General features: G+C 45.7%; 1 protein-coding gene across 1 annotated transcript; it reads left to right on the top strand.

The window, feature by feature from the left end:
• The first annotated feature begins 4,728 nt into the window (after positions 1–4,728).
• LOC138801608 (up-regulator of cell proliferation-like) lies at positions 4,729–21,305 on the top strand. The gene is given in 3 exon segments (XM_069984611.1): positions 4,729–4,810; positions 15,993–20,237; positions 20,239–21,305. Coding segments are annotated over 2 exon segments (4,695 nt in total). The 5' UTR covers positions 4,729–4,810; positions 15,993–16,001; the 3' UTR covers positions 20,698–21,305.
• The last annotated feature ends 734 nt before the right edge of the window (positions 21,306–22,039 follow it).

Raw genomic sequence — 22,039 nt, forward strand, 5'->3', positions numbered from 1 at the left:
TGTTAGGCCATTTTTGTGCAGTGCAATGATGTTTGTTGTTTCTTTAGAGTTAACCATGGTTAACAGAAGAGAAACAATGATGCCAAGCACCAGCCTCCTTTTAAAGTGTCCAGTGGTGTCATTCTTACTTAATCATGACAGATTGATCTCCAGCCCTGTCCTCATCAACACCCACACCTGTGTTACTGGAGCGATCACTGAAACGATGTTAGCTGCTCCTTGTAAGGCAGGGCTGCGATGATGTTCAAATGTGTTTTGGGGGATAAAGTTCATTTTCTAGGCAAATATTGACTTTGCAAGTAATTGCTGTTAAGCTGATCACTCTATAACATTCTGGAGTATATGCAAATTGCCATTTTAAAAACTGAAGCAGTAAACTTTGTAAAAATTAATATTTGTATCTTTCTCAAAACTTTTGGCCATGACTGTAGTGGTTCAGTAGACAGTATCACACAGTATAGGCTTAGATACAATGGCAAAGTAGACAGTGTCACATATAATAGGCTTAGATACAGTGGTTTAATACAGTATCACACATGGTAGGCTTAGATACAGTAGCTCAGCAGACAGTATTACATATTATAGATAAAGTGGTTGAAGGGGCCTGGCTTGGCTCTGTATTCACACTATATTCTGTATATCAGCTGCAGTGTCCTCTTCATCATGAGCAGATGGCGCAGTATTCACATTGTATTCTGTATATCACCAACAGATGGTGCAGTATCCAGACGGGTCTCTACAACCTGCCACGTCCTTCAAGTGGCGCAGACAATCTGCCACTAAATACAGGAACGCAACCAATTGAGTAGAAATCAAAGGAATGCTCGAAAACTTTCACAGCAACCCCTATGAGCCAAACCAACAAGGTGTCACTCTGGCAGTGAAGGACTTTAACAAGATCCTGTACACAATGGCAGAACTAGCAGACCTCGAACAAACCAGTATCAAGAGACCCTCTGATAAAGAGTCCCAGAAATTGTTTGACAAGGAATGTAAGGCTCTACATCACTTCCTAAGGACAGCCTCAAACAAGAAACATAGAGACCCTAACGACAAGACTGCGAGGGAAGCCTATGACACCCTACAGAGGCAATACAAGCACACACTAAGAGAGAAAAAACCAAAGCTACCTCTCCCACAAGATCCACTAGCTGGAGGACTCCCTCCAGGACAACTCATTCTCGGAGACCTGGCATCATATTGGCGCAAAGCTCAAGAACAAATCTCACCATATCCAAAATGGCATCATCTGGCTCAACTACTTTAGGGACCTCTACAAAAACATCATTGAAGAAGAGCAAACCCAGGAACAACAAGAAATAACAATAAAACTGAGGCACATGGAAGAGGCAATTAAAGGGGGTTATCCAGCGCTACAAAAACATGGCCACTTTCCCCCTACTGTTGTCTCCAGTTTGGGTGCGGTTTTGAAACTCAGTTCCATTGAAGAAAATGGAGCTTAATAGCAAACCACACCTGAACTGAAGACAACAGTAGGGGAAAAAGTGGCCATGTTTCTGTAGCGCTGGATAACCCCTTTAAGGACTTCCAAACCCCCCCTGGACCGGCCAATCACCACACAGGAAATACAGGAGAACATCACTCTACTCAGATGCAGAAAGGCCAGTGGTGCTGAAGGCATCCCGCCTGAGATGCTGGAAAAAAACCCCGCCAGACATCCACGCCGCACTGGCCAAACTGTTCACCCTCGTCCTGAGCTCCGGACACTCATAAACCCCATCCATAAAAGTGGGGACAAATATGACCCAGCGAACTACCGTGGGATCTGTGTGAGCAGCAATTTGGGGAAGTTATTCAGCGGCATCATCAACAGAAGAGTCCTCACCTTCCTCACACAGCATGAGGTCCTCAGTAAAAGTCAAGCCGGGTTCATGGCGAACCTCCGCACCACCGACCACATCTACACCCTGCACAGCCTCATCAAGATCCATATCCACAACACCAAACGGGGCAAGATCCTCCTGCATGACTGTGAGGTGAAGTTCCTACTGTACGCTGATGACCTCCTGCTGGTGTCCCCAACAGAGAGCGGCCTCCAAGAAAGCCTGTCAGTCCTTGAAAAATTCAGCAATACATGGGCACTACCCGTCAACTCTAAGAAAACCAAGGTCATGGGGTTCCAGAGGAAGGGTCAGAAAAAGCCTCCATCCCCTCCTTCACACTAAATGGGTCAGCACTGGAGAACACCAGCAGCTACACGTACCTGGGCCTGGAGCTTAACCAAGCAGGGAGCTTCAAGTCTGCAATAGAGGTCCTCAAAGGAAAAGCCAGCAGAACCTTCTAAGCGACTGTACCACCTCAAACCACCAGTGAGGGTCTGGCTAAAAATCTTTGATGGCATCATTGCCCCAATCCTGCTTTATGGCAGTGAGGTTTGGGGTCCAGTCAAAATGGGATTCAAGCCCAACAGAGACCTTTCATCTGGAGTTCTGCAAGTACCTCCTCCAGGTTCATCGCAGCACCTCCAACATGGCGTGTCGGGCAGATTTGGGCAGGTTTCCACTATGGTTCCAGGTGCAGAAGAGGGCGCTCTCATTCTGGGCTCACATACAGAAAAGCAGCCCAGACTCCTATCACCACAAAGCCCAATGTGCCCTCCAACAGGGCATCCACCACCAGTCCAGCCAAACCCCACAACATGCCCTGACAAAATCCCAAATAAAGTGGCTGATAGAGACATACCAGGGGCAATATACAGAGGAATGGAGGAGAGAAATAGGTAACTCCCAGAAACTCACCATCTACCAGTCACTGCAGAGAGACTACACCATGGCGCCATACCTAGAGAGGCTGCACCACCCCAAACACAGGCAGACCCTAAGGGTACTATTACACGGAACGATAATCGGCCCAATTCGGCTGATTATCGCTCCGTGTAATAAATACAACGATCAGCCGATGCCAACGATCATCGGCTGATCGTTGATATAGATTAGAACCTATATTTGTTGGGCGCCGACCGTGCATCGGTACGTGTAATAGCGGTGCACGCCCGGCGACTGGCGATATACATTACCAATCCATGCTCCAGGGCTGCTCCTGCGGTCCGCTTCTTCCCGGGTCCTGCGTGCTCTAGCTTCAGAGCAGCCTGTCAGCTGACAGGCCGCTCAGCCAATCACGGGCCGCGGCAGTCCCGGCCTGTGGGAGAAGCGGACCGCAGGAGCGGCCTTGGAGCGTGGAAAGGTAATGTATATAGTTTACGATGTCATTGCAGCCCTTGTTAAACGATTATTGGGCCGTGTAATAGGCCCAGTTAAAGAGCGCCGATCTAGCAGATTGGCGCTCGCTTACAGGTGTTATCGGGCCCCCATCGGCCCGTGGAATACCACCGTAAGCCTCTATAGATTGAGAGGCCACAGCCTGGAGATGGAGGCGGGATGACACAGACAGACATACAAGCTGCAGGAGAGCCAACTGTGCCGGCACTGTGAGCAGGGAGCCCTAGAGGATGTGGCCCACTTCTTGCTACACTGCAGCAAATACTCATCCACCAGGGTCACCGACTTCCAGAGACTCGCCACCATCATCCAAGACTTCACCACCATAGATGAGGAGAGGAAACAACACATTCTGCCACCCTGGAAGTAGCTGCCCAGTATGTCTCCACCTGCCACCAGCTGAGAGAATCCTAAGACATTATATTCCGTATATCGCCAGCAGATGGCGCAGTATCCACACTATATTCTGAATATCACCAGCAGATGGCGCAGTATCCATACTATATTCTGTATATCACCAGCAGATGGCGCAGTATCCACACTATATTCTGTATATCATCAGCAGATGGCCCAGTATCCATACTATATTCCCTATATCACCAGCAGATGGCGCAGTATCCACACTATATTCTGTATATCATCAGCAGATGGCCCAGTATCCATACTATATTCCCTTTATCACCAGCAGATGGCGCAGTATCCACACTATATTCTGTATATCACCAGCAGATGGCGCAGTATCCATACTATATTCTGAATATCACCAGCAGATGGCGCAGTATCCATACTATATTCTGAATATCACCAGCAGATGGCGCAGTATCCATACTATATTCTGTATATCACCAGCAGATGGCGCAGTATCCATACTATATTCCCTATATCACCAGCAGATGGCGCAGTATCCACACTATATTCTGTATATCATCAGCAGATGGCGCAGTATCCATACTATATTCCCTTTATCACCAGCAGATGGCGCAGTATCCACACTATATTCTGTATATCACCAGCAGATGGCGCAGTATCCATACTATATTCTGTATATCACCAGCAGATGGCGCAGTATCCATACTATATTCCCTATATCACCAGTAGATGGCGCAGTATCCACACTATATTCTGTATATCAGCAGATGGCGCAGTATCCATACTATATTCCCTTTATCACCAGCAGATGGCGCAGTATCCACACTATATTCTGTATATCACCAGCAGATGGCGCAGTATCCACACTATATTCTGTATATTACCAGCAGATGGCGCAGTATCCATACTATATTCTGAATATCACCAGCAGATGGCGCAGTATCCATACTATATTCTGTATATCACCAGCAGATGGCGCAGTATCCATACTATATTCTGTATATCACCAGCAGATGGCGCAGTATCCATACTATATTCTGTATATCACCAGCAGATGGTGCTTTTTTGCACACAGAACAGAAAGTGAAAATAAGTCAGGGTATTTCTCGGCAGACATCTCAGCAGATCCTCACATCTCAGCAAAGAGATCACCGTCCACAAGGAGATCACGGTCCTGGGGAAAGTTCACCTGACGACCTCAAGTAAGTAAGATAGAATGTGATATGCTGCCTGCAGCTGCTGGGGACTACAACTCCCAGCATGTCTTGATAATGAAAGCCCTGACACGTTGCCTATAGCTGTATACGCCCATTGTCTGCAGCTGTGTATATAGTCGTCTATCTGTATGTACAGGAGGTCTCATTCACCAGATGCCTCTGTATATAAGGAGGAAGCAGAGGAGAATGACATCTTCTCTTTTAAATTTAAAGTGTAAGGCCCCCTTCATACGTCCGGAAAAACCATCCGGATTTCCGGACCCATACACTCTAATTAGTCACGGACATCCTTCCGTTCCGGAAAATAAATCCGGAAAAAATAGGACATGTCTATGGGAGCACCGGAGTCACGGGCACTTTCCTGATGATTCCGGATGATTGAGAGCCTGCCAGTACCCCCCTATCCCCCCCCTGGGCACGGACATTAGCACAGGGCGCCGCCCGATCACCCCGCAGCGTCGCCCCCCCCCCCCCCCCCCCCGCCGGACCGAACAACAGCTATGAGCAACCAGGTCCTCATTGTTAATGGCGGTCGTGAGGTGGCCCACCAATAAAGGGGTATTCCCCCAAGAGCTAAAAAATTGTAATACTTCCAAACCTAGCTGGTCTTACTCACCAAGTCAATATAATCAAGATAGGAAACTACATTTCCCATCATGCAATGCTTATGCCTGATGACGGTGAAGTAGCAAAGCCGAGATGATGATGGCGATGATGATTGAGTAGCAGAGTTGCGACGGTGATGATGGTGTAGCAGAGCTGAGATGGTGATGATGGTGTAGCAGAGATGGTGATGGCGGCCACTGGGTTGAGAAGCCAGGGGAGGTGGGGTGTGTGGGGATGCGGCGCCAGTTTGCACAGAGCGAGCTGCGCGGGGGGGGGGGTGTGTCTCTACAGTGCTGTGCCTGGGTAAGATGCGGGGGGGGGGGGGCGGGGTTAGTTGCCATGGGTGGCCAACGGGACAAATGGGGGGGGGGGATGTTGGGTGGTGAGGGCGATCTCCGGGTTGGTTCCGGGGGGGGGGGTTCCCGGGCAAGATATGGGGTGGGGGGGGGGGGTAGGTTGCACAGAATGTATGTGCGCGGGTGCGCTGCAAGGGGGGGTTTAATATCGAGCGTGCGGGGCGGGTGAGCTCCGGGCGAGGGGGAGCACACAGTGGGGGAATGGGGTTACACAGTGGGGGGGGGGGCTGTGTCAGAGAGAGAGACAGTGATCAGCAGCAGCATCTGTCACTGTCTCAGTGTCCTTTACTTCAGTGGACTGGGTTAGAAGCGCTAACCCAGCCCATTGAAGAGACGTGATCCCGACACGGAGGGTGGGGGCCAGGAGCAGGGAGCGGTGTCGAAGTTTCCGGTTTTATAAATGAAACACATAAAAAGAAATAAATGTATTATATACCGTAGCATGCGCAATCGTCCGATCTATTAAAATAAGACAATATTGTTCCCACACAGTGAACGGCGTAAACAAAAAGTGGTAATAAAAATAAAACGCCAAGATTGATGATTTTTAGTACATTTTTATTTTTTTTTTAATTAATAAAAATGGATCAATACGTCTCATCTACACAAATAGGGTACTAACAAAAACTAGAGATCATGGCGCAAAAAATGGTGCCCAATACAGCCCCATATATGAAAAAATAAAGGCGATATAAGAGTGACTATAGGGTCATTGTAATCACACCTATTTGTAAAAAAGTTTTGCTGTTAGCATAAATAGTAAAACATTAGAAAAGCTGTAACCTGGGGGGCGTGGCTAGCGGCGCATGGCGGCGGACGCTTGAAAGAGCAGCTCCGTCTAGACCTTAGCGGCACAAACCGGCAAACAACCCGCCGAAATTCACGGACCTGCTGCCTTGGGATACACCGGAGCTCACCCTCACCTCCATGATGGCCGTGAAAAAGAAGAAGAAGAGCCCGGTAAAGCTTACTCAGTTCTTCCCGGCCCTAGAAGGCTCTCAAGATGGCGCCGGCGGCTGCTCTGAAGGGAGACAATCTAGCGCTCAGCAAGGCACACTCTCCGAGCACTGGCAGCGCCTCTCCAGCCTCGGATTTCTCAGGTACCGACAGTCTGGGGTCCCCCTCTGCCCCATCCTCGCTTACTCCTAGTAGCCACAACCGAGGCGCTCCAGTTCCTGTGACACGGAGCTGCATGCCACCTCATGTACCACTGTCTCCAGCAGCAGCTCCGCACTACACAGGGCAGCATGGAGGCCCACCTGACACGGCACCGCTTACAGAGACGTTTATGCGGGGCCTTATCACGGACCTAAAAACCTCCCTGCAAGCCGAAATTAGAGCTGCGGTAGCCTCATTGCATAAGGAAGTTTCTGATCTCGGAGGCCGCACGTCCCACATTGAAGGGAAAATGGCGGAATACGCTGTGGCGCACAATGAAATTGTGGATGCTACTACCGACATGGATGACAGGCTTGCTGCACTACAACTTAAGATAGCTGACATGGAGGATCGCTCCAGACGTAATAACTTACGTTTCCGTGGCATTCCTGAAGCGGTCAAACCTGAAGACCTGCATACCTTTCTGACTGATTACTTTGCAGCCCTCCTCCCACATGCTGAACCTCTTGACCTCACCATTGACAGGGCTCACAGGCTGCCTAAGCCCAAGAACCTGGCGGCATCCATCCATCCATTCAAAGCTAAGGAACAGATATCAGAGGCAGCACGCAGCAAACCCAACCTTCCTGAGAGGTTCCAAGATATTCTTATTTTCACTGATCTGTCTGCAGCTACTCTGGCGAGACGGAGGGAATTTGCCCCAGGAACTAAGCTTTTGAGAGACCATGACATCTCCTACAAGTGGGGTTTCCCCGTAAAGCTCATCATTACCTATCATGGCTCCAAATATGTGGTGAATACCCCGAAGGAACTTCGCCAACTTTGTGAGGAATGGCTTCTTCATCCACAGGATGACTCTTCTTCCTCCCCGTCCGCCCCTGGTGTACGCCGCCTCGAGGAAGAATGGATTACAGTCGCTGGCAAAAAGAAACGTAAGACTAAATGAAGGATCTGCTCCCCATACTTTCACAACCCCTCCGGGTGCCTGATCCTGTACTGGACTGTGGATGTTTCCTGCTGATCGGTACTTTTGTTCGCATGGACCATGGGTTGTATAGGTTGCATCAGTGGCCTTAACCACGTGATTGTTTGATGCCTTTTTGTGTTTCACCTTTTTCCCCCCTGTACGTTTTCGTACACTATTCTTCTACACTTATAACTCAATTTCTGCAATGGTTAGAGTTTTACTTAGATTGTTAGCATGTTTTTATGTTTGTTTGTTTTTGGCCTCAGCTACACCCATTCCTAATAGCATTATCATTTAGTGCCTTTATGCTTCTGTCTAATATGCTGATGCACCTCCCCTTGCCTGTGCGAGGTCCTCCCAGTCTGGCATCCACTTCCCATTTTCATTATGGGTATCAAGATTTTATCAGTTAATGCACATGGATTGAACTCTCCATATAAGCGTTCCAGATTATGGAATGAAGCTCGTACATCCAACGCAGATATAATATGTGTCCAGGAAACACATTTGTTGGAGGCAGATGTGTGTCGCCTTAAGCATAAAAAGTTTCCTCATATATTTGCTGCCCCTGCGCCTAACAAAAAAGGCGGTGTGGCAGTTGCAATTAAGGATACTGTCGCCTTCTCTATCAAAAGTGTAGAGGTGGATGCCAATGGGAGATCCCTCATAATGGTCTGCTCTCTTAACAATGTTATATACACCCTGGTAGTACTGTATAGCCCTAATGGCAAACAACTCCCTTTTCTCCGCTCTACCCTGAAGAAAGCGAAAAGTGTTAGCGAGGGTCACCTTCTGATAGTGGGCGACTTTAACTGCACGTTATGGCCTTCTGTTGACTCCACGTCTGCCACTGCTGTCGCTGAGCCAACTAGATTCTTTTCCCTGATCTCCAAATCGGATCTTTATGATGCCTGGAGGGTCTTAAATCCGACTGCTCGAGACTTTACTTTCTATTCCTCACCGCAGTATACAGATGTTGTGAGGGTGCAGGAATCGGGGCAGCTGTAGGAGAATATTGTCACGGTGTAGGCACGAGGGTGCTACAGCTGGAAACCGGGCTCCTGACCGTGCGGGAATACTGGGCATGCGATTCTTCGTTGTCCTTAGTCAGGGCACCAATGAACACACCAATGCCAAGGTTCAGAAACAACGGTAGTTGTGTATTTATTGTAACGGTGGTAACTAGTAGCAACAGTCTCTCCGGATGCAACCGGGAATAAGGCAATGTTGAATAAAGCAAAGTAATGGGTGATGCTGCAATAGGCTGCGAGATAAGCGTGCTGAATAATGGGAGTTGCAGTGATACTGAAGTAGAGATGCTGGGTGGAATGAGACCTGAACGAAATACCCGCTGTTGATGACTTGAGAAGATGATGATGAGAGGAACTGAAGAATGACTGAAGAATCGACACCCAGACGAGAATCTTGAGACTTGAGACAGGAACACAGCCAGTGGACTGGAGCAGCAGAGCACACAGAGGCCTCTCTCTTTAGCAGGGAGAGAGAGGAACTAACACACAACCTATTCCCTTTGTGGCAGGGAATAGACTGAGGTAGCACAGGAAAGTCACATGGTAACCCAGCCAAAAGCTCGATGACCATTGGTGTTACCATGGAAGCAGGGCACAGTCACGTGACATCCAGCCATTGCATCATCACACCATTAGGCATATGCAGAGGAATATACATGAGAAATACCATCCTTGAACACTAGGAGGCGACATAATACCATTAAACACTGATACCTGAATATCTATGCAATAAATGACAGGAATGGCAGACCTGAATACCGCAGGGGTGACACAATACACGCAGTTTGCAGTGGACCATAGCTTTCCGGAACAGAACTGTTTATACTAGAAATACGAGCATGAGAATGGCTGTTCCGGGACACTGCATTAGCACTAATGACACGGGAGCAGTGGCTAATGATGTATTGTGGTGCGCCTTTAAAGCTGTGCTCCGAGGACAATTTATTAGCCAAACCTCTTATGACAGGAGGATTAAACAGCGGCAGCGGTTGGCATTACAGCTGGAGTTGGCAGACCTCCATAGGCAAAATATGATATCATTTTCCATTAGTAGAGCCTCCGCCATCTCTGAGGCACACGCTAAACTCCACTTTCTTAATTTGCATAATTACGATATGGCACTAAGGAAATTGAAAATGACATACAATGCTCAGGGGAACAGAGCAGGAGCCCTCTTGGCCAGACAATTGAAGCAACGTGAAGCTAAAGCTCGCATACCTTTCCTGTCTGGAGAAGATGGCACAAAGGTGTATGACCCACAAGGCATAGCCAATAGATTCGCTGAGTATTATGCGAAATTGTATAATTTGGGAGAGGATAGCACCACACCTCAGCCGTCCAATGAAGCCATTTCCGCCTTCTTGCGGGAGGCAAGACTTCCCTGTCTCTCTCATGAACTGGAACAATCCCTCACGGCTGAATTCACACAGGATGAAGTATGGTCCATTATAAAAACCCTCAAGGCTCATAAATCCCCTGGGCCTGATGGCCTGCCAAATTAATTCTACAAGACCCATGGTAATCTAATAAACCCCATGTTAGTAAAACTTTTTATTGATTTTGCAGCGGGAATGCGACCCAGGGAGGAGATGCTGGAAGCGGTAGTGGTCACTCTACCTAAGCCTGGGAAGGCCCCGGTGACACCACCCAATTTTAGGCCTATATCCCTACTTAACAGTGACCTAAAGATATATGCCAAATTGTTAGCACACAGGCTAAGGGACGTCCTGCCCGGCTTAATAGCGGCAGACCAGGTGGGTTTCGTGCGGGGTCGTCAGACCCTTGGCGTAACGCGCCGTTTCTTAAATATTATATCCCAGACTTGTGCTGGTCGAACGCCTTCTCTGCTCCTCTCTCAGGATGCGGAGAAGGCGTTCGACAGGGTGCACTGGGGGTATCTCCACTCGGTCCTGGAACACTTTGGATTTCCCCCTAGAATCATTACTGCTATAATGGCCCTATACACTGGCCCTACCGCCAAGGTATTCACTTCTGGTGCACTATCCTCCTCGTTTACTATCACCAATGGCACTCGCCAGGGGTGCCCTCTATCCCCTCTAATATTCGCCCTAGTTATGGAACCCTTTGCCCAACACATTTGCCTATCTCCAAATCTTAAAGGTATAACCATTAATTATCACGAGCATCGTATCGGCTTATTTGCCGACGATGTCATTATCTCCCTAATTGACCCGTCCACCTCATTGCCGGCAGTTATGTCCATAATCGAATCGTTTAGCCGAGTTAGTTATTACAAACTGAATGTTACGAAATCCACAGTATTGGATATTAATGTCCCCCCCCAAAGGCTTTTCCCCTTCCAGTGGTCCACAGGGGAAATAACGTATCTAGGCATCATCCTTACTAGGTCCCCCAATAAGCTAATATCCCTTAACTTCTCTTCGTTAATGGCCCAAATCTCTAAAGAAATTGCTAATTATAGATCTCATGGCTAGGCCGCATAGCCGCTGCAAAAATGATATTACTCCCCAAAATTTTATACTTATTTAGAAATCTACCAGTACTTATTCCCCTCCCAATTATTCGCAAATTGCAATCCACCCTCATGTCCTTCATTTGGCAACATGCTAGGCCCAGGATCCCGGCATCAGTACTTTATCTACCAAAACACCTAGGAGGCCTTGGTTGCCCCTGTTTACTCTCCTATTACAGATCTACTCAAACAATGGTGGTTGCAATCTGACACCTGGCCCCAATGGGTAGGCATAGAAGCACAAATAGTGAATAATCCCAATATGCGTAACTGGCTGTGGTCTTTACACTTATCAGCATCACTTCCCAAGAAGCACATCTCCCCTTCCATCTCTGCTAGTGCCAAACTATGGGTGTCAGCTAACCCGACCCAGCTCCTGTGTCCCTTGCGTCTTAAGGACCTGCCCCTTATGGCCATCCAAGCAGTAATCAAGGATATTGATTTCCACAAATGGGTAGCTGCTGGTATACATACCTTGAAGGATATATATGATACAGATGTTCTCCTCCCGTTTGACTCTATAGCATCTAAATATTCCTTCCGAGGAATGACTTCTTTAAATATCTGCATTTACGCCACCTCCTGTCCACACTCAAGTGGACATGGGATTCCCCCTCTACAGCTTATGAAAAGTACTTTAACGACCCAACCCAAACTACTAAAGGGATTTCTCAGGCCTACACTAACTTAATTGCACTTATGACACCTATGAAATTCCTCTTTCAACCTAAATGGGAATCTGACTTGGGGAAGTCATTCACAACTTCACAATGGAAATTTATATTTCAGCTCCCCTACAAAGTCTCTAAATGTGTCAAACACCTAGAAGCGTCCCGTAAGCTTCTCTATAGGTGGTATTATACCCCCTATAGACTCTCCAAAATTTATCCCCAAGCATCCCCAGTGTGCTGGAGATGTGGTAAACAAGTTGGAACTTTGCTCCACATTTGGTGGACATTCCCCATCTTACAGCCCCTGTCCACTCCAAACTCTCTGCAATCTTACCCTTCCCGATTGGGTGGGGACCGGAGGTGGCACTTCTCTCTCTGGGTTTGGAGGACTTCACTATGCCTCATTTAACCGTTACCTTTCATATCTTAACGGCTGCCAGAACAGCTATAGCTCGGCATTGGAAGTCATCTAAACTACCAGACGTTAAGTCTATTATGACTACTGTGAATTATAACAGAACTATGGAGGGTCTCGTAGCACGCCGGACAGGCGTATATGAGGGATACTTGAAAAAATGGGAGCCGTGGCCGGTAGATGCTTCGGCCCCAGCACTGTGACCTTGAAATGTACTGTTCTCAGGTATAGATGTTGGTGTATCACCATTAGGATTTCTGTCACTGGCGCCATACTTTTACTTATTATTATACTTTGGTATGGGTATAAGTAGCTGATTGTTTACTAGTTCTGTTTCCCCGCCCTCTCCCTTTCCTGGCCATCAGTCAACCTCTGCCCACTACCCCTTACATCCTCCCTCTTTCCTCCCCCTCCTTTCCCCTCCCCCCTCCTTTCCCTGGCCACCTATTAACCCCTGCCCTATACTCCCCCCCCCCTCCCTTCCTCCCCCCCCCTTTTTTCCCTTATCCCCACCCTTGTTATTGCAGTATACACTGTTACACATTGGAATTTAAATTGTTAATTTTATTGGCTACGTGTCGGTAGCGGATGATTGATATGCATCAAGTATGTAACTTCTATGTTTCTCCTGTCTCTTTTACAAAAACAATAAATAAAGTGTTATAAAAAAAAAAAAAAAAAGCTGTAACCTGCATATCGCTGTATTCAGACCGACCGACCGATAAAAGGGTTATAGCTCTTAGAAGGTGAGAAGGAAAAAACGCAAAAATGAAAATTTGCGCCTTGTTCTTAAGGCCATTTCGGGTTTTGTCCTTAAGGGGTTAAAGAAATCCAGAATTTTGGAGATGATTCACTTAAAGGGGTTATCCAGGATTAGAAAAGATGTTTTCTTCAAAAAATAGCGCCACCATTTTCCTCTTGTCCTCAGCTTGGCTGTAATATTGCAGCTCAGTTCTATTAAAGTTAATAGAGCACACTTGCAATACCACACACAACCTGGGGACAGTGGTGGTGCTATTTTTGCAAAAAAGTATCATGTCTATATTAGCTAAGACGGGAATATCCCTTGAAGTCATTTAGCAAATTTGTTACTATTTGTGCTCAGAGTTATTTGATGCTGTTTTCTCCATTCACAAACAGGGCCCAACAGAGAGTGACTATAGGGGGCAGTAGAGGCTGTAATGGTGGCAGGGTTTGTAGAGGTTGTTGAGGTTAAGAGCAGGGGGTGGCAAATTCGTGGCCCTCTAGTAGTGGCAAGAGTACAGTTCCCATCATACTTAGCTTTAGCTGTCCAGATGGGAATTGAAGTTTTGCAATGGCGGGAGGGTCGCAGGTTTCACACCTTTGCTTTCGAGGTTGCAATAGATGTATCAGTTGTAGGTGCTGGAGTGTAGTACTGTAGCTAAAGGTAGTAGTGACTACAACGTAAAGAGTTGTAGAAGCTGTAGGGTTCCGAATGGCTGAAGGGGCTGTAGTGGCTATGGTTGCTGTTGTGTTGTGTAGAGGCAGGGCCGGCTCCAGGTTTTTGTGGGCCCTTGGTCGAGAGCGCCTCAGCGGGCCCCTTTGTATAGCATACCTCGGGCACACCTACCAAATAAAGTTTGACAAAATACTGAAAAAAAAAACGTAATTCAGTAACTCACAGGTGACGTCTTCTTTGATCTAAGGTGTCACTTTCCTTTTCCTCTGCATCTGGCCCGGACCACCATGATGATTTCTTCAAGCTACAATTCTTCTCTTCAGAACCTATCGGACAAACATCTTAGGCTCCGCACATTTCCAGCAACTTCCTTCCCTTTTTCCCACTCATACAGTATATACCACCTATACACCCATACAGTATATACCACCTATACAGTAGTAACTCCACTGTTTGGTGTCATGTGCAGTAAAGTAAGGAGGTTTGTGGGTCCCGTGCTGTGCCCCCCATATAGTAATAATGTCCCAATGCTGTGCCCTCCATATAGTAAAAATACCCTCTGTCCCCATAGTAATGTCCCCTGCCATGCCCCCATAGTAATGTCACCTGCCCCCATAGAAATGCCCCCTGCCCCCATAGAAATGTCCCCGGCCCCCATAGAAATGCCCCCTGCCCCCATAGTAATGTCCCCTGCTCCCCATAGTAATGTCCCTGCTCTGCCCCCATAGTAATGCCCCCTGCTCAGCCCCTATAGTAATGAGCAAAGGCGGGGGACGGGTCCTCTTCTCCCTTGTGTGCGCCTTGTGGATCCATCAGCAGGCGTGATGACGTCATCGCTCTGCGTCTGTTAGAATGGACTAGAATGGAGTTGCTAGAAGGAGGTCGTCCCCCTGGAGTCTGTATTCTAGCTTCTTCACCTTAGATCAGGCTAGAATGGAGTTACAATCAGGAGGCATTACATGAGGTATACCATGGGGAACTACAAGTCCCAGCATGTCCAGCCTGTTATTATAGGAGATCAGAGGACATCACAGGAGGAGATATAAGAAGAGAACTACAACTCCCAGCGTGTCCAGCCTTTTATTATGGGAGATCAGAGGACATTACAGGAGGAGATATAATAGGACTACAACTCCCAGCATGGACAGCTTGTTATGGGAGATCAGAGGACATCACAGGAGGAGATATAATAGGACTACAACTCCCAGCAGGGACAGCCTGTTATTATGGGAGATCAGAGGACATCACAGGAGGAGATATAAGAGGACAACTACAACTCCCAGCATGGACAGCCTGTTATTATGGGAGATCAGACGACATCACAGGAGGAGATATAAGAGAACTACAACTCCCAGCATGGACAGCCTGTTATTATGGGAGATCAGACGACATCACAGGAGGAGATATAAGAGGAGGACTACAACTCACAGCATAGAGGGGAGATATAAGTGAGCCCTCATGTCACATGACAAAGATCACAGGTTTTTCATCCACCAGCATCCTCTCCCGTTCTCAGCCCCGCCCCCTCATGACGTCACCGCAGGTCCTTCCCCATCTCTGTGCAGCAGGCAGGGCAGGTCCCCCGGGTGTCAGCGATGCAGACCCCGAGTTGGGGGGGTTGGTGATGTGGCAGGCGTCTGGCTCACTGCTCGGGCAAGTGCCGGGGGGCCCCCTGAGCATCCGTGGGCCCCGGCACTTGCCCGAGTAAGCCGGGTGCTGACGCCGGCTCTGTGTAGAGGGGTGCAGGTGGTGGTGTAGCACCCAGTAAGGAGATGAGGGAGCCCTTATGGTAAAGACGCTATGTCTTTGGGGTGCAGATTTTGGGAGTGTGCAGACAGATGTCCTCACCTCCACCTATAGAACTTTGTGTAGAATGCAGAACACAGATCCAATAAAATATATGTCTGTAAATGTAACATCTCTTTATTTTCATCTTGTTATGTCCTGTTTGTTAACCTTTATGGCTTGTATAGTGCTCTGGAATCAAGGGAGCTTTAAAAATAACTAATAATAATTTAGCAACTAGAGACTGAATAACCACTTTAATGCACAATGTTAACCTATTACTTTCTTTTTTATTTTAACTAGGATAAACGGATGGATTGCTTACTGTCCAAACTCCGGCTGGAGGAGTACCAGGACTCCAAGCTCAGTTTAAAACATGTGATGTGTATCGTGAAGGACAACGTTTGTGAATCTACTGCTGAAAGTTTGCTACCATGGAACTTTCTCAGAAAACTTATCGCGCTGGATGGAACTGCACGAAGTACCATGATGGATGACCGTGAAGATGCAGACATAAGTGGCTTCAGTACAGAAGATGAACTCTTTGGAGCCACTGAGATATCATCTAGAAATTCCTATAATTCTGTACATCCCCTGGATGTCCTATGTGCTCTTCTGCGTTGCTCCGACAGTTTTCTACAACAAGTCATTTACTCCAAAATGTCCATGTGCCAATTTGCAGTTCCTATTGTGCTTCCTGCTGATGAGAAAAAGCCATGTACCTTTCTGCTATGGCCCATGAGAGACATTATAAAGAAGTGGAGACCAACATCATTACTAAGCAGCAAAGGATTTAGAGAAGAGAACTTGGTGAACATTTCTATGCCAATCTTCTCATTTATGCGATTTGGCAATTGTAGTCTCTCAAAATCCAAAATCCTCAACAACGTCCTTAGTCCAAACTATACTCATCATGACTTTTTTGTGCATCAGGACATTGAATGTGGATATCATCCCCGGACAGCCTCAAAAGGTGTTCTTGAGCTTTTCTGGTACTTTCCCAGTGGAAGCCAAAGCTCGGATGTTTTTCACGATCCAATTGCTGTCATGAATCTACGTGGAGACCCAATATCTAATTCAAAGCAGTTTAGTTTGATGACCAAAGTCTCTTCTGCCATTTTTATTTTTGCTGAGGATCTACAAGAAAAATACTGGAGAATGTTGGGGAGTACTGTGTCAGACAACCCAAATCTCTATCTCATTATTTCTTTGCCTAATGACAAATATGGCCAAGAAGAAACCAAGAAATTTCTACGCAAGTTAATGACATCTCTAAACTTGACCAGTAAACACATCTTGGTGAAAGATTCAAAGAGGAATCAGGCTGAAATTGTCAAAGAGATACAAAATCTTATAAGAAGTTTGACCAAGTCGTGTCCTAAACCAATAACATTAGAGGAAGTTGCCGACACGGCAACTAAACTTGGAATCTTTGTAGATGAAAAGTTGGAAGAGTGTCAAAAAGGCAAGAATCTATCCATGAGAATAACTGGTCAAATCAATGACATTTCATTGTATAAGAAGCAAACATTGTCCCTGCAGGGAGATCTGTGGAAAAGGATTACTAAAAATGAAAAAGAACTTTGTAGAATGAAGAAACATGGTGATGTTGATGCCGAGACCTACAAGTCAAAGCTAAATGGACAAATGATGGAGCTGCGTGGACAACAAAGCCGCCAAGAACTTCAGGAAGACATGAAGAAGTTTTTGTTTGCGCTTACTAACCTGTCTTATGTTGAGAAACGTTATTTCTTAAAGTGGATGAACATATTTCTTGATGATATTGCACGATCAAACCTAAAAGAATTACAGACTGAGTATTTGCAAAACTCTACCTGTGTGTCGGTACTGAAGCAAATAGATCAGAAGATGTCTGATAGCTCCCTTGGACTAGAACATTTCATACGTGAAGTGGGACAAATGCATGAATCACAGTTTTTTAAACTGAATCATAAAGATACTGGAAGAAAATTCTGTGACCTCCCTGGATTAGCTGCCGACCTCCTGCTGGATGGGTTCCCATTGGAGTTAATTGATGGAGATTCCTCCAACATTCCCATACAGTGGATAACTGATGTCCTGACCGAGCTGGATAAGAAGACTGGAGGACGATGTAGGATGAGGGTGATAACTGTGCTGGGAGTGCAGAGTACAGGGAAGTCCACCTTTCTGAACACCATGTTTGGTCTACAGTTCCCTGTGGCCAGTGGACGATGCACACGAGGAGCCTTCATGACTCTCATTAAAGTAGAGGAGGACTTCCAGGATGAACTAGGATGTGAATTCATAATGGTGATTGACACTGAGGGGTTGAAAGCTCCTGAATTAGCTTCTCTGGTGGACAGCTATGAACATGACAATGAGTTGGCCACCCTAGTGGTGGGCTTGAGTGATATCACCATCATTAACATATCAATGGAAAATTTCGCCGAAATGAAGGATATTTTACAAATTGTGGTCCATGCATTTCTCCGAATGAATAAAATAGGAAAGAAACCCAGCTGTTATTTCGTTCATCAGAATGTTAGTGATGTGTCTGCTCCTACCATTGGTTTAAGAGACAGGAATAAACTCTTGGAGCACCTGAATCAGATGACCCAAGCTGCAGCAAAAATGGAAAAATTGGATGGGGTAACAGCCTTTAATGATATCATGGAGTATGATCTTAATGAACACACGTGGTATATTTCTGGCCTCTGGTATGGCACTCCACCAATGGCTCCCATAAACACAGGCTACAGCGAGGGGGTTCTTACATTCAAAAAATATTTGCTTGAGTTCTTGAAAAAGAAAGTACAGAAGCCTCAGAGCATCCCAGAATTTCTAGAGTGGTTAAAAAGCCTATGGAACGCAGTGAAACACGAAAAATTTATATTCAGCTTTCGAAACAGCCTGATAGCGGATGCCTATGACCAGCTGTCAGTAAAATATTCACAACTGGAGTGGAACTTCCGAAAAGAGATATATAACTGGATGACTGAAGCGTTGACATCCATAAAGAATGAGCAAATAGGAAATCTCGTAGAAGCATTGAATGATATAAAACTGTCAACATCAGAAATAGTGAGAAGAGAGGAGAACAGAATGCACCAATTACTGGATACATATTTTGATTCTGAGCTGGAAAATGCAAGTCTGGTGGAAAAATACAAAGAGGACTTTTTGAAAAGTATAGATAATCTTGGGAAAGAGCTTAAAGTGGAAATAACCAACAAGTGCGCAGAAGCCTCTCATATCCGAAAGACAAAACGTAAGATTGAAGATTTAAAGGATGGTTACATCTCACAAATGGAAAAAAAAGTGACATCACTTCTCCACTCATTTCGGGATAGAAAACTGGACATTAAGGAGCTTGAAAAAGAATTCAATACCATGTGGGATGATACAGTAAGAGGCCTTCAAGTCAAATCTATAGCAAAGCAAAACATTGACCAAATCATGCTTCAACAACTGCGCAGGGATATGAGCCACAAGTCAGGTGCCATCAATGAGAAGCTGCTGAAGATCAAGACGCTATATGAATTTACAAAGACAACATATGAAGTGCGGGATGAGCACATTGATCTTAAATGGTACGAAAAATGTCATGACAAAATCTTTCACAAATTCCCCCAAAAATTCTATAAAGAAGACTACAGCTTTAAATCAAAGCAGTTGGCAGAAGACTTGGTGGAGAAAGGCTTGAGATACGTGGACCATTGCTTGAAGATGAATGAGAATTACCACGATACGTTTTGTTTAGAATTACTTAGAATGGTCAATGAAAGGCTACAGCAGAAAGACGTGAAGAACCTGCACACCACAGACCATTATGAGCTGGACCTCAAGCTTCTACTTTTAGGAAAAGCAGCCCCTATGTTTCAAGAAATGCACAACAATTTTGTAAACCTAAACAATCCAAATTTAAGCCTGGAAAACTTGAAATCTGAATATTATTCTATTTTCAAAGACGTATTCCAGAAGAAAGATGAATGCAAAACCAGGGCAAAACGCTTCTGTGAGTTGTGCCTCAAGCCAGCCATAGTGCAGTACGTGAACCATCATCTCGGACAAGAGATAGTCAACGACATACTGAATGGGGATGACAACATGAAATATATGAGCCGCACCTTCTTTCAATTGCGGGTGCTCTCTAAGCTTCTTGAAGACCATTCATTTGAGCAATACGTCAAGTACATCAATAACTATGAGCGTTTTGTCAAGGAACGAATCTTAGATTTCATTAAAGAGCATTATGAAGACCCCAAAGATTTGCAGTTATTGCAGTCAAACATAATTTCATCCATCCTAAGGAAATTAAGAGAAATTCTTCACAACTCCCAAGTACTGGAAAGTGGAGATGTTGCAGAATTCCTAAAAAATCTCTGTAAGATGCTGCACAAGGACTTAGTCATCTCACAGGAGGATCTCAAGGTGATCGTTTTTCAGAATTCAGTGCCTGTAACTCAGTTTGCAGCTGGTGTCGAGTCTTTTCTTTCTGGCCTTAGAGAAGACATCTTGTCTGAAATGAGACATATAACCATTGAGTCCATTCTTGACGTCGTAAATCCTAAAACCTGAAGAAGAATTATTTAAGAAGGTGATTGGATGTGGGAAGCAGTGTCCATTCTGTAAAGTCCCGTGTGAGGCCGGATCTGTGGAGCATACAGAGCACTTTGCCACTGTCCATCGTCCTCAGGGTTTGGGCAGATACAGATATGTGGACACTAACGTGCTGTGTTCCTCACTATGTTCTACAGATGTTGTTACCGAGAAGTCATTCAGGAACTCAGATACTGAATGGAAGTTCCATCCCTACAAAGATTATCGTGAGTTTTATCCAGACTGGATGATCCAACCCGATCCCAGCATCCACGCATCCGACTACTGGAAATTTATCTTTAAAGAGTTCAATGCCCAGTTTGCAAAGGAATACAACGCAGAACCTGCAAATCTACCCAAAGACTGGTATAACATAAGCAAAGATCAAGCACTTGAAAGCCTTAGGGAATCATTTCGTTCAAAATAAATTCTTCTCTTGTAAAATAAATATACACTTAACTTTGGGAGTTTAGATTATACAGGTGTAAGTTTGGGAGTAAGAGGAGGGAGCACGGGTCCAGGCTGTGAGGAGATTTAGCCAACTGGTGACTCAAATTTTCATTGCATATATGTGCGTGTGGGTGGGCTGTAGGGCTTAAATATATATATTTTTTTAAAGTTGTAATCATGGTAATTTGGGAAATTTAAATTGAATGAGAATAAAGAGAGAAAACACAATTAAAAAGACAATTTTAGATTTTTACATCTAATGATTGTACATGGTGCATTATGCTAAGTCAATGTGTCGTGACAACAGAGTTGGATTACTGTAACATATTGATGAACCTTCATGCACTCCAGGAAGTGTCACTGTTTCCTGGAGTTGTGTTTACCTTTTATTGTGCATATTAATCTATATTATGTCTTGACGAAGGACCAAGTGTCAAAAAATGAGTTGGCATGTAAAAGCAGCATGTATCAGACGGCATCCACTACTACTGTGAGACTGAACAGATGGTAGCTGAAGCTATGACGAAACCACTACCCAAATGCAAGTGGACCAATGCCATGGGACTAACGGAATAAGTAGTTGTTAAGTGGGGAAGTTAGAATATTGCTTATTAAAGGGGTACTCCACTTAATAAAATTTAACCCTGTTCAACCCCAAACCAAACTATAAGCTTGTTTGTAATAGGTTTCTATTACATGAATTGGACCTTTTGTCTGCAGCCCATCCTGACTCCACATGGTCTTGGCTCCTCTGTCCTCCCCCTCCTTTCTAAGACCAAAAGTCACATAAACTCGGTCTATTCAGTTGCCAGGCAAGCTGTAATACCTCATCTCTAACCAGGGGCGTGGCTAATGTCCCTTAGGCCCTGGTGCAAGAGTTCAAATAGATAGGTAAGAGATAGATAGATAGATAGATAGATAACACTAGTATAGGAATAGCAGCACTACTTCAGGTGATAAGGGGTGCCAGCAGATCCAGGTCTGAAGCAGGACCGTATTCACATAGGCAAAGGAAAATCCACAGCACTCCCAGGTTCAGTGTAAAAATTCTGACTAACACCACCATACTGACTAATACCACCACATACTGACTAACACCACCGCTGCTACTGAATAAGATCCACTGTACACATATCACTATCACCTCATACAGTCACATAGAGGCTGACCCAGCTGTACACAGGTTCTTTACACTATATACATTACAGTGCAGTTATATCAGGTGACTGACAGGGGGCGTCTTCTCTGATCAGAGTTGTTTCCTTTTCATTTTCTTCTCCATCTGCCCTGGGCCATCATGAGAACTTCTCCGAGCCACA

The sequence above is a fragment of the Dendropsophus ebraccatus genome, chromosome 9, assembly GCF_027789765.1.
Source record: "Dendropsophus ebraccatus isolate aDenEbr1 chromosome 9, aDenEbr1.pat, whole genome shotgun sequence".
Lineage (NCBI taxonomy): Eukaryota > Metazoa > Chordata > Amphibia > Anura > Hylidae > Dendropsophus > Dendropsophus ebraccatus.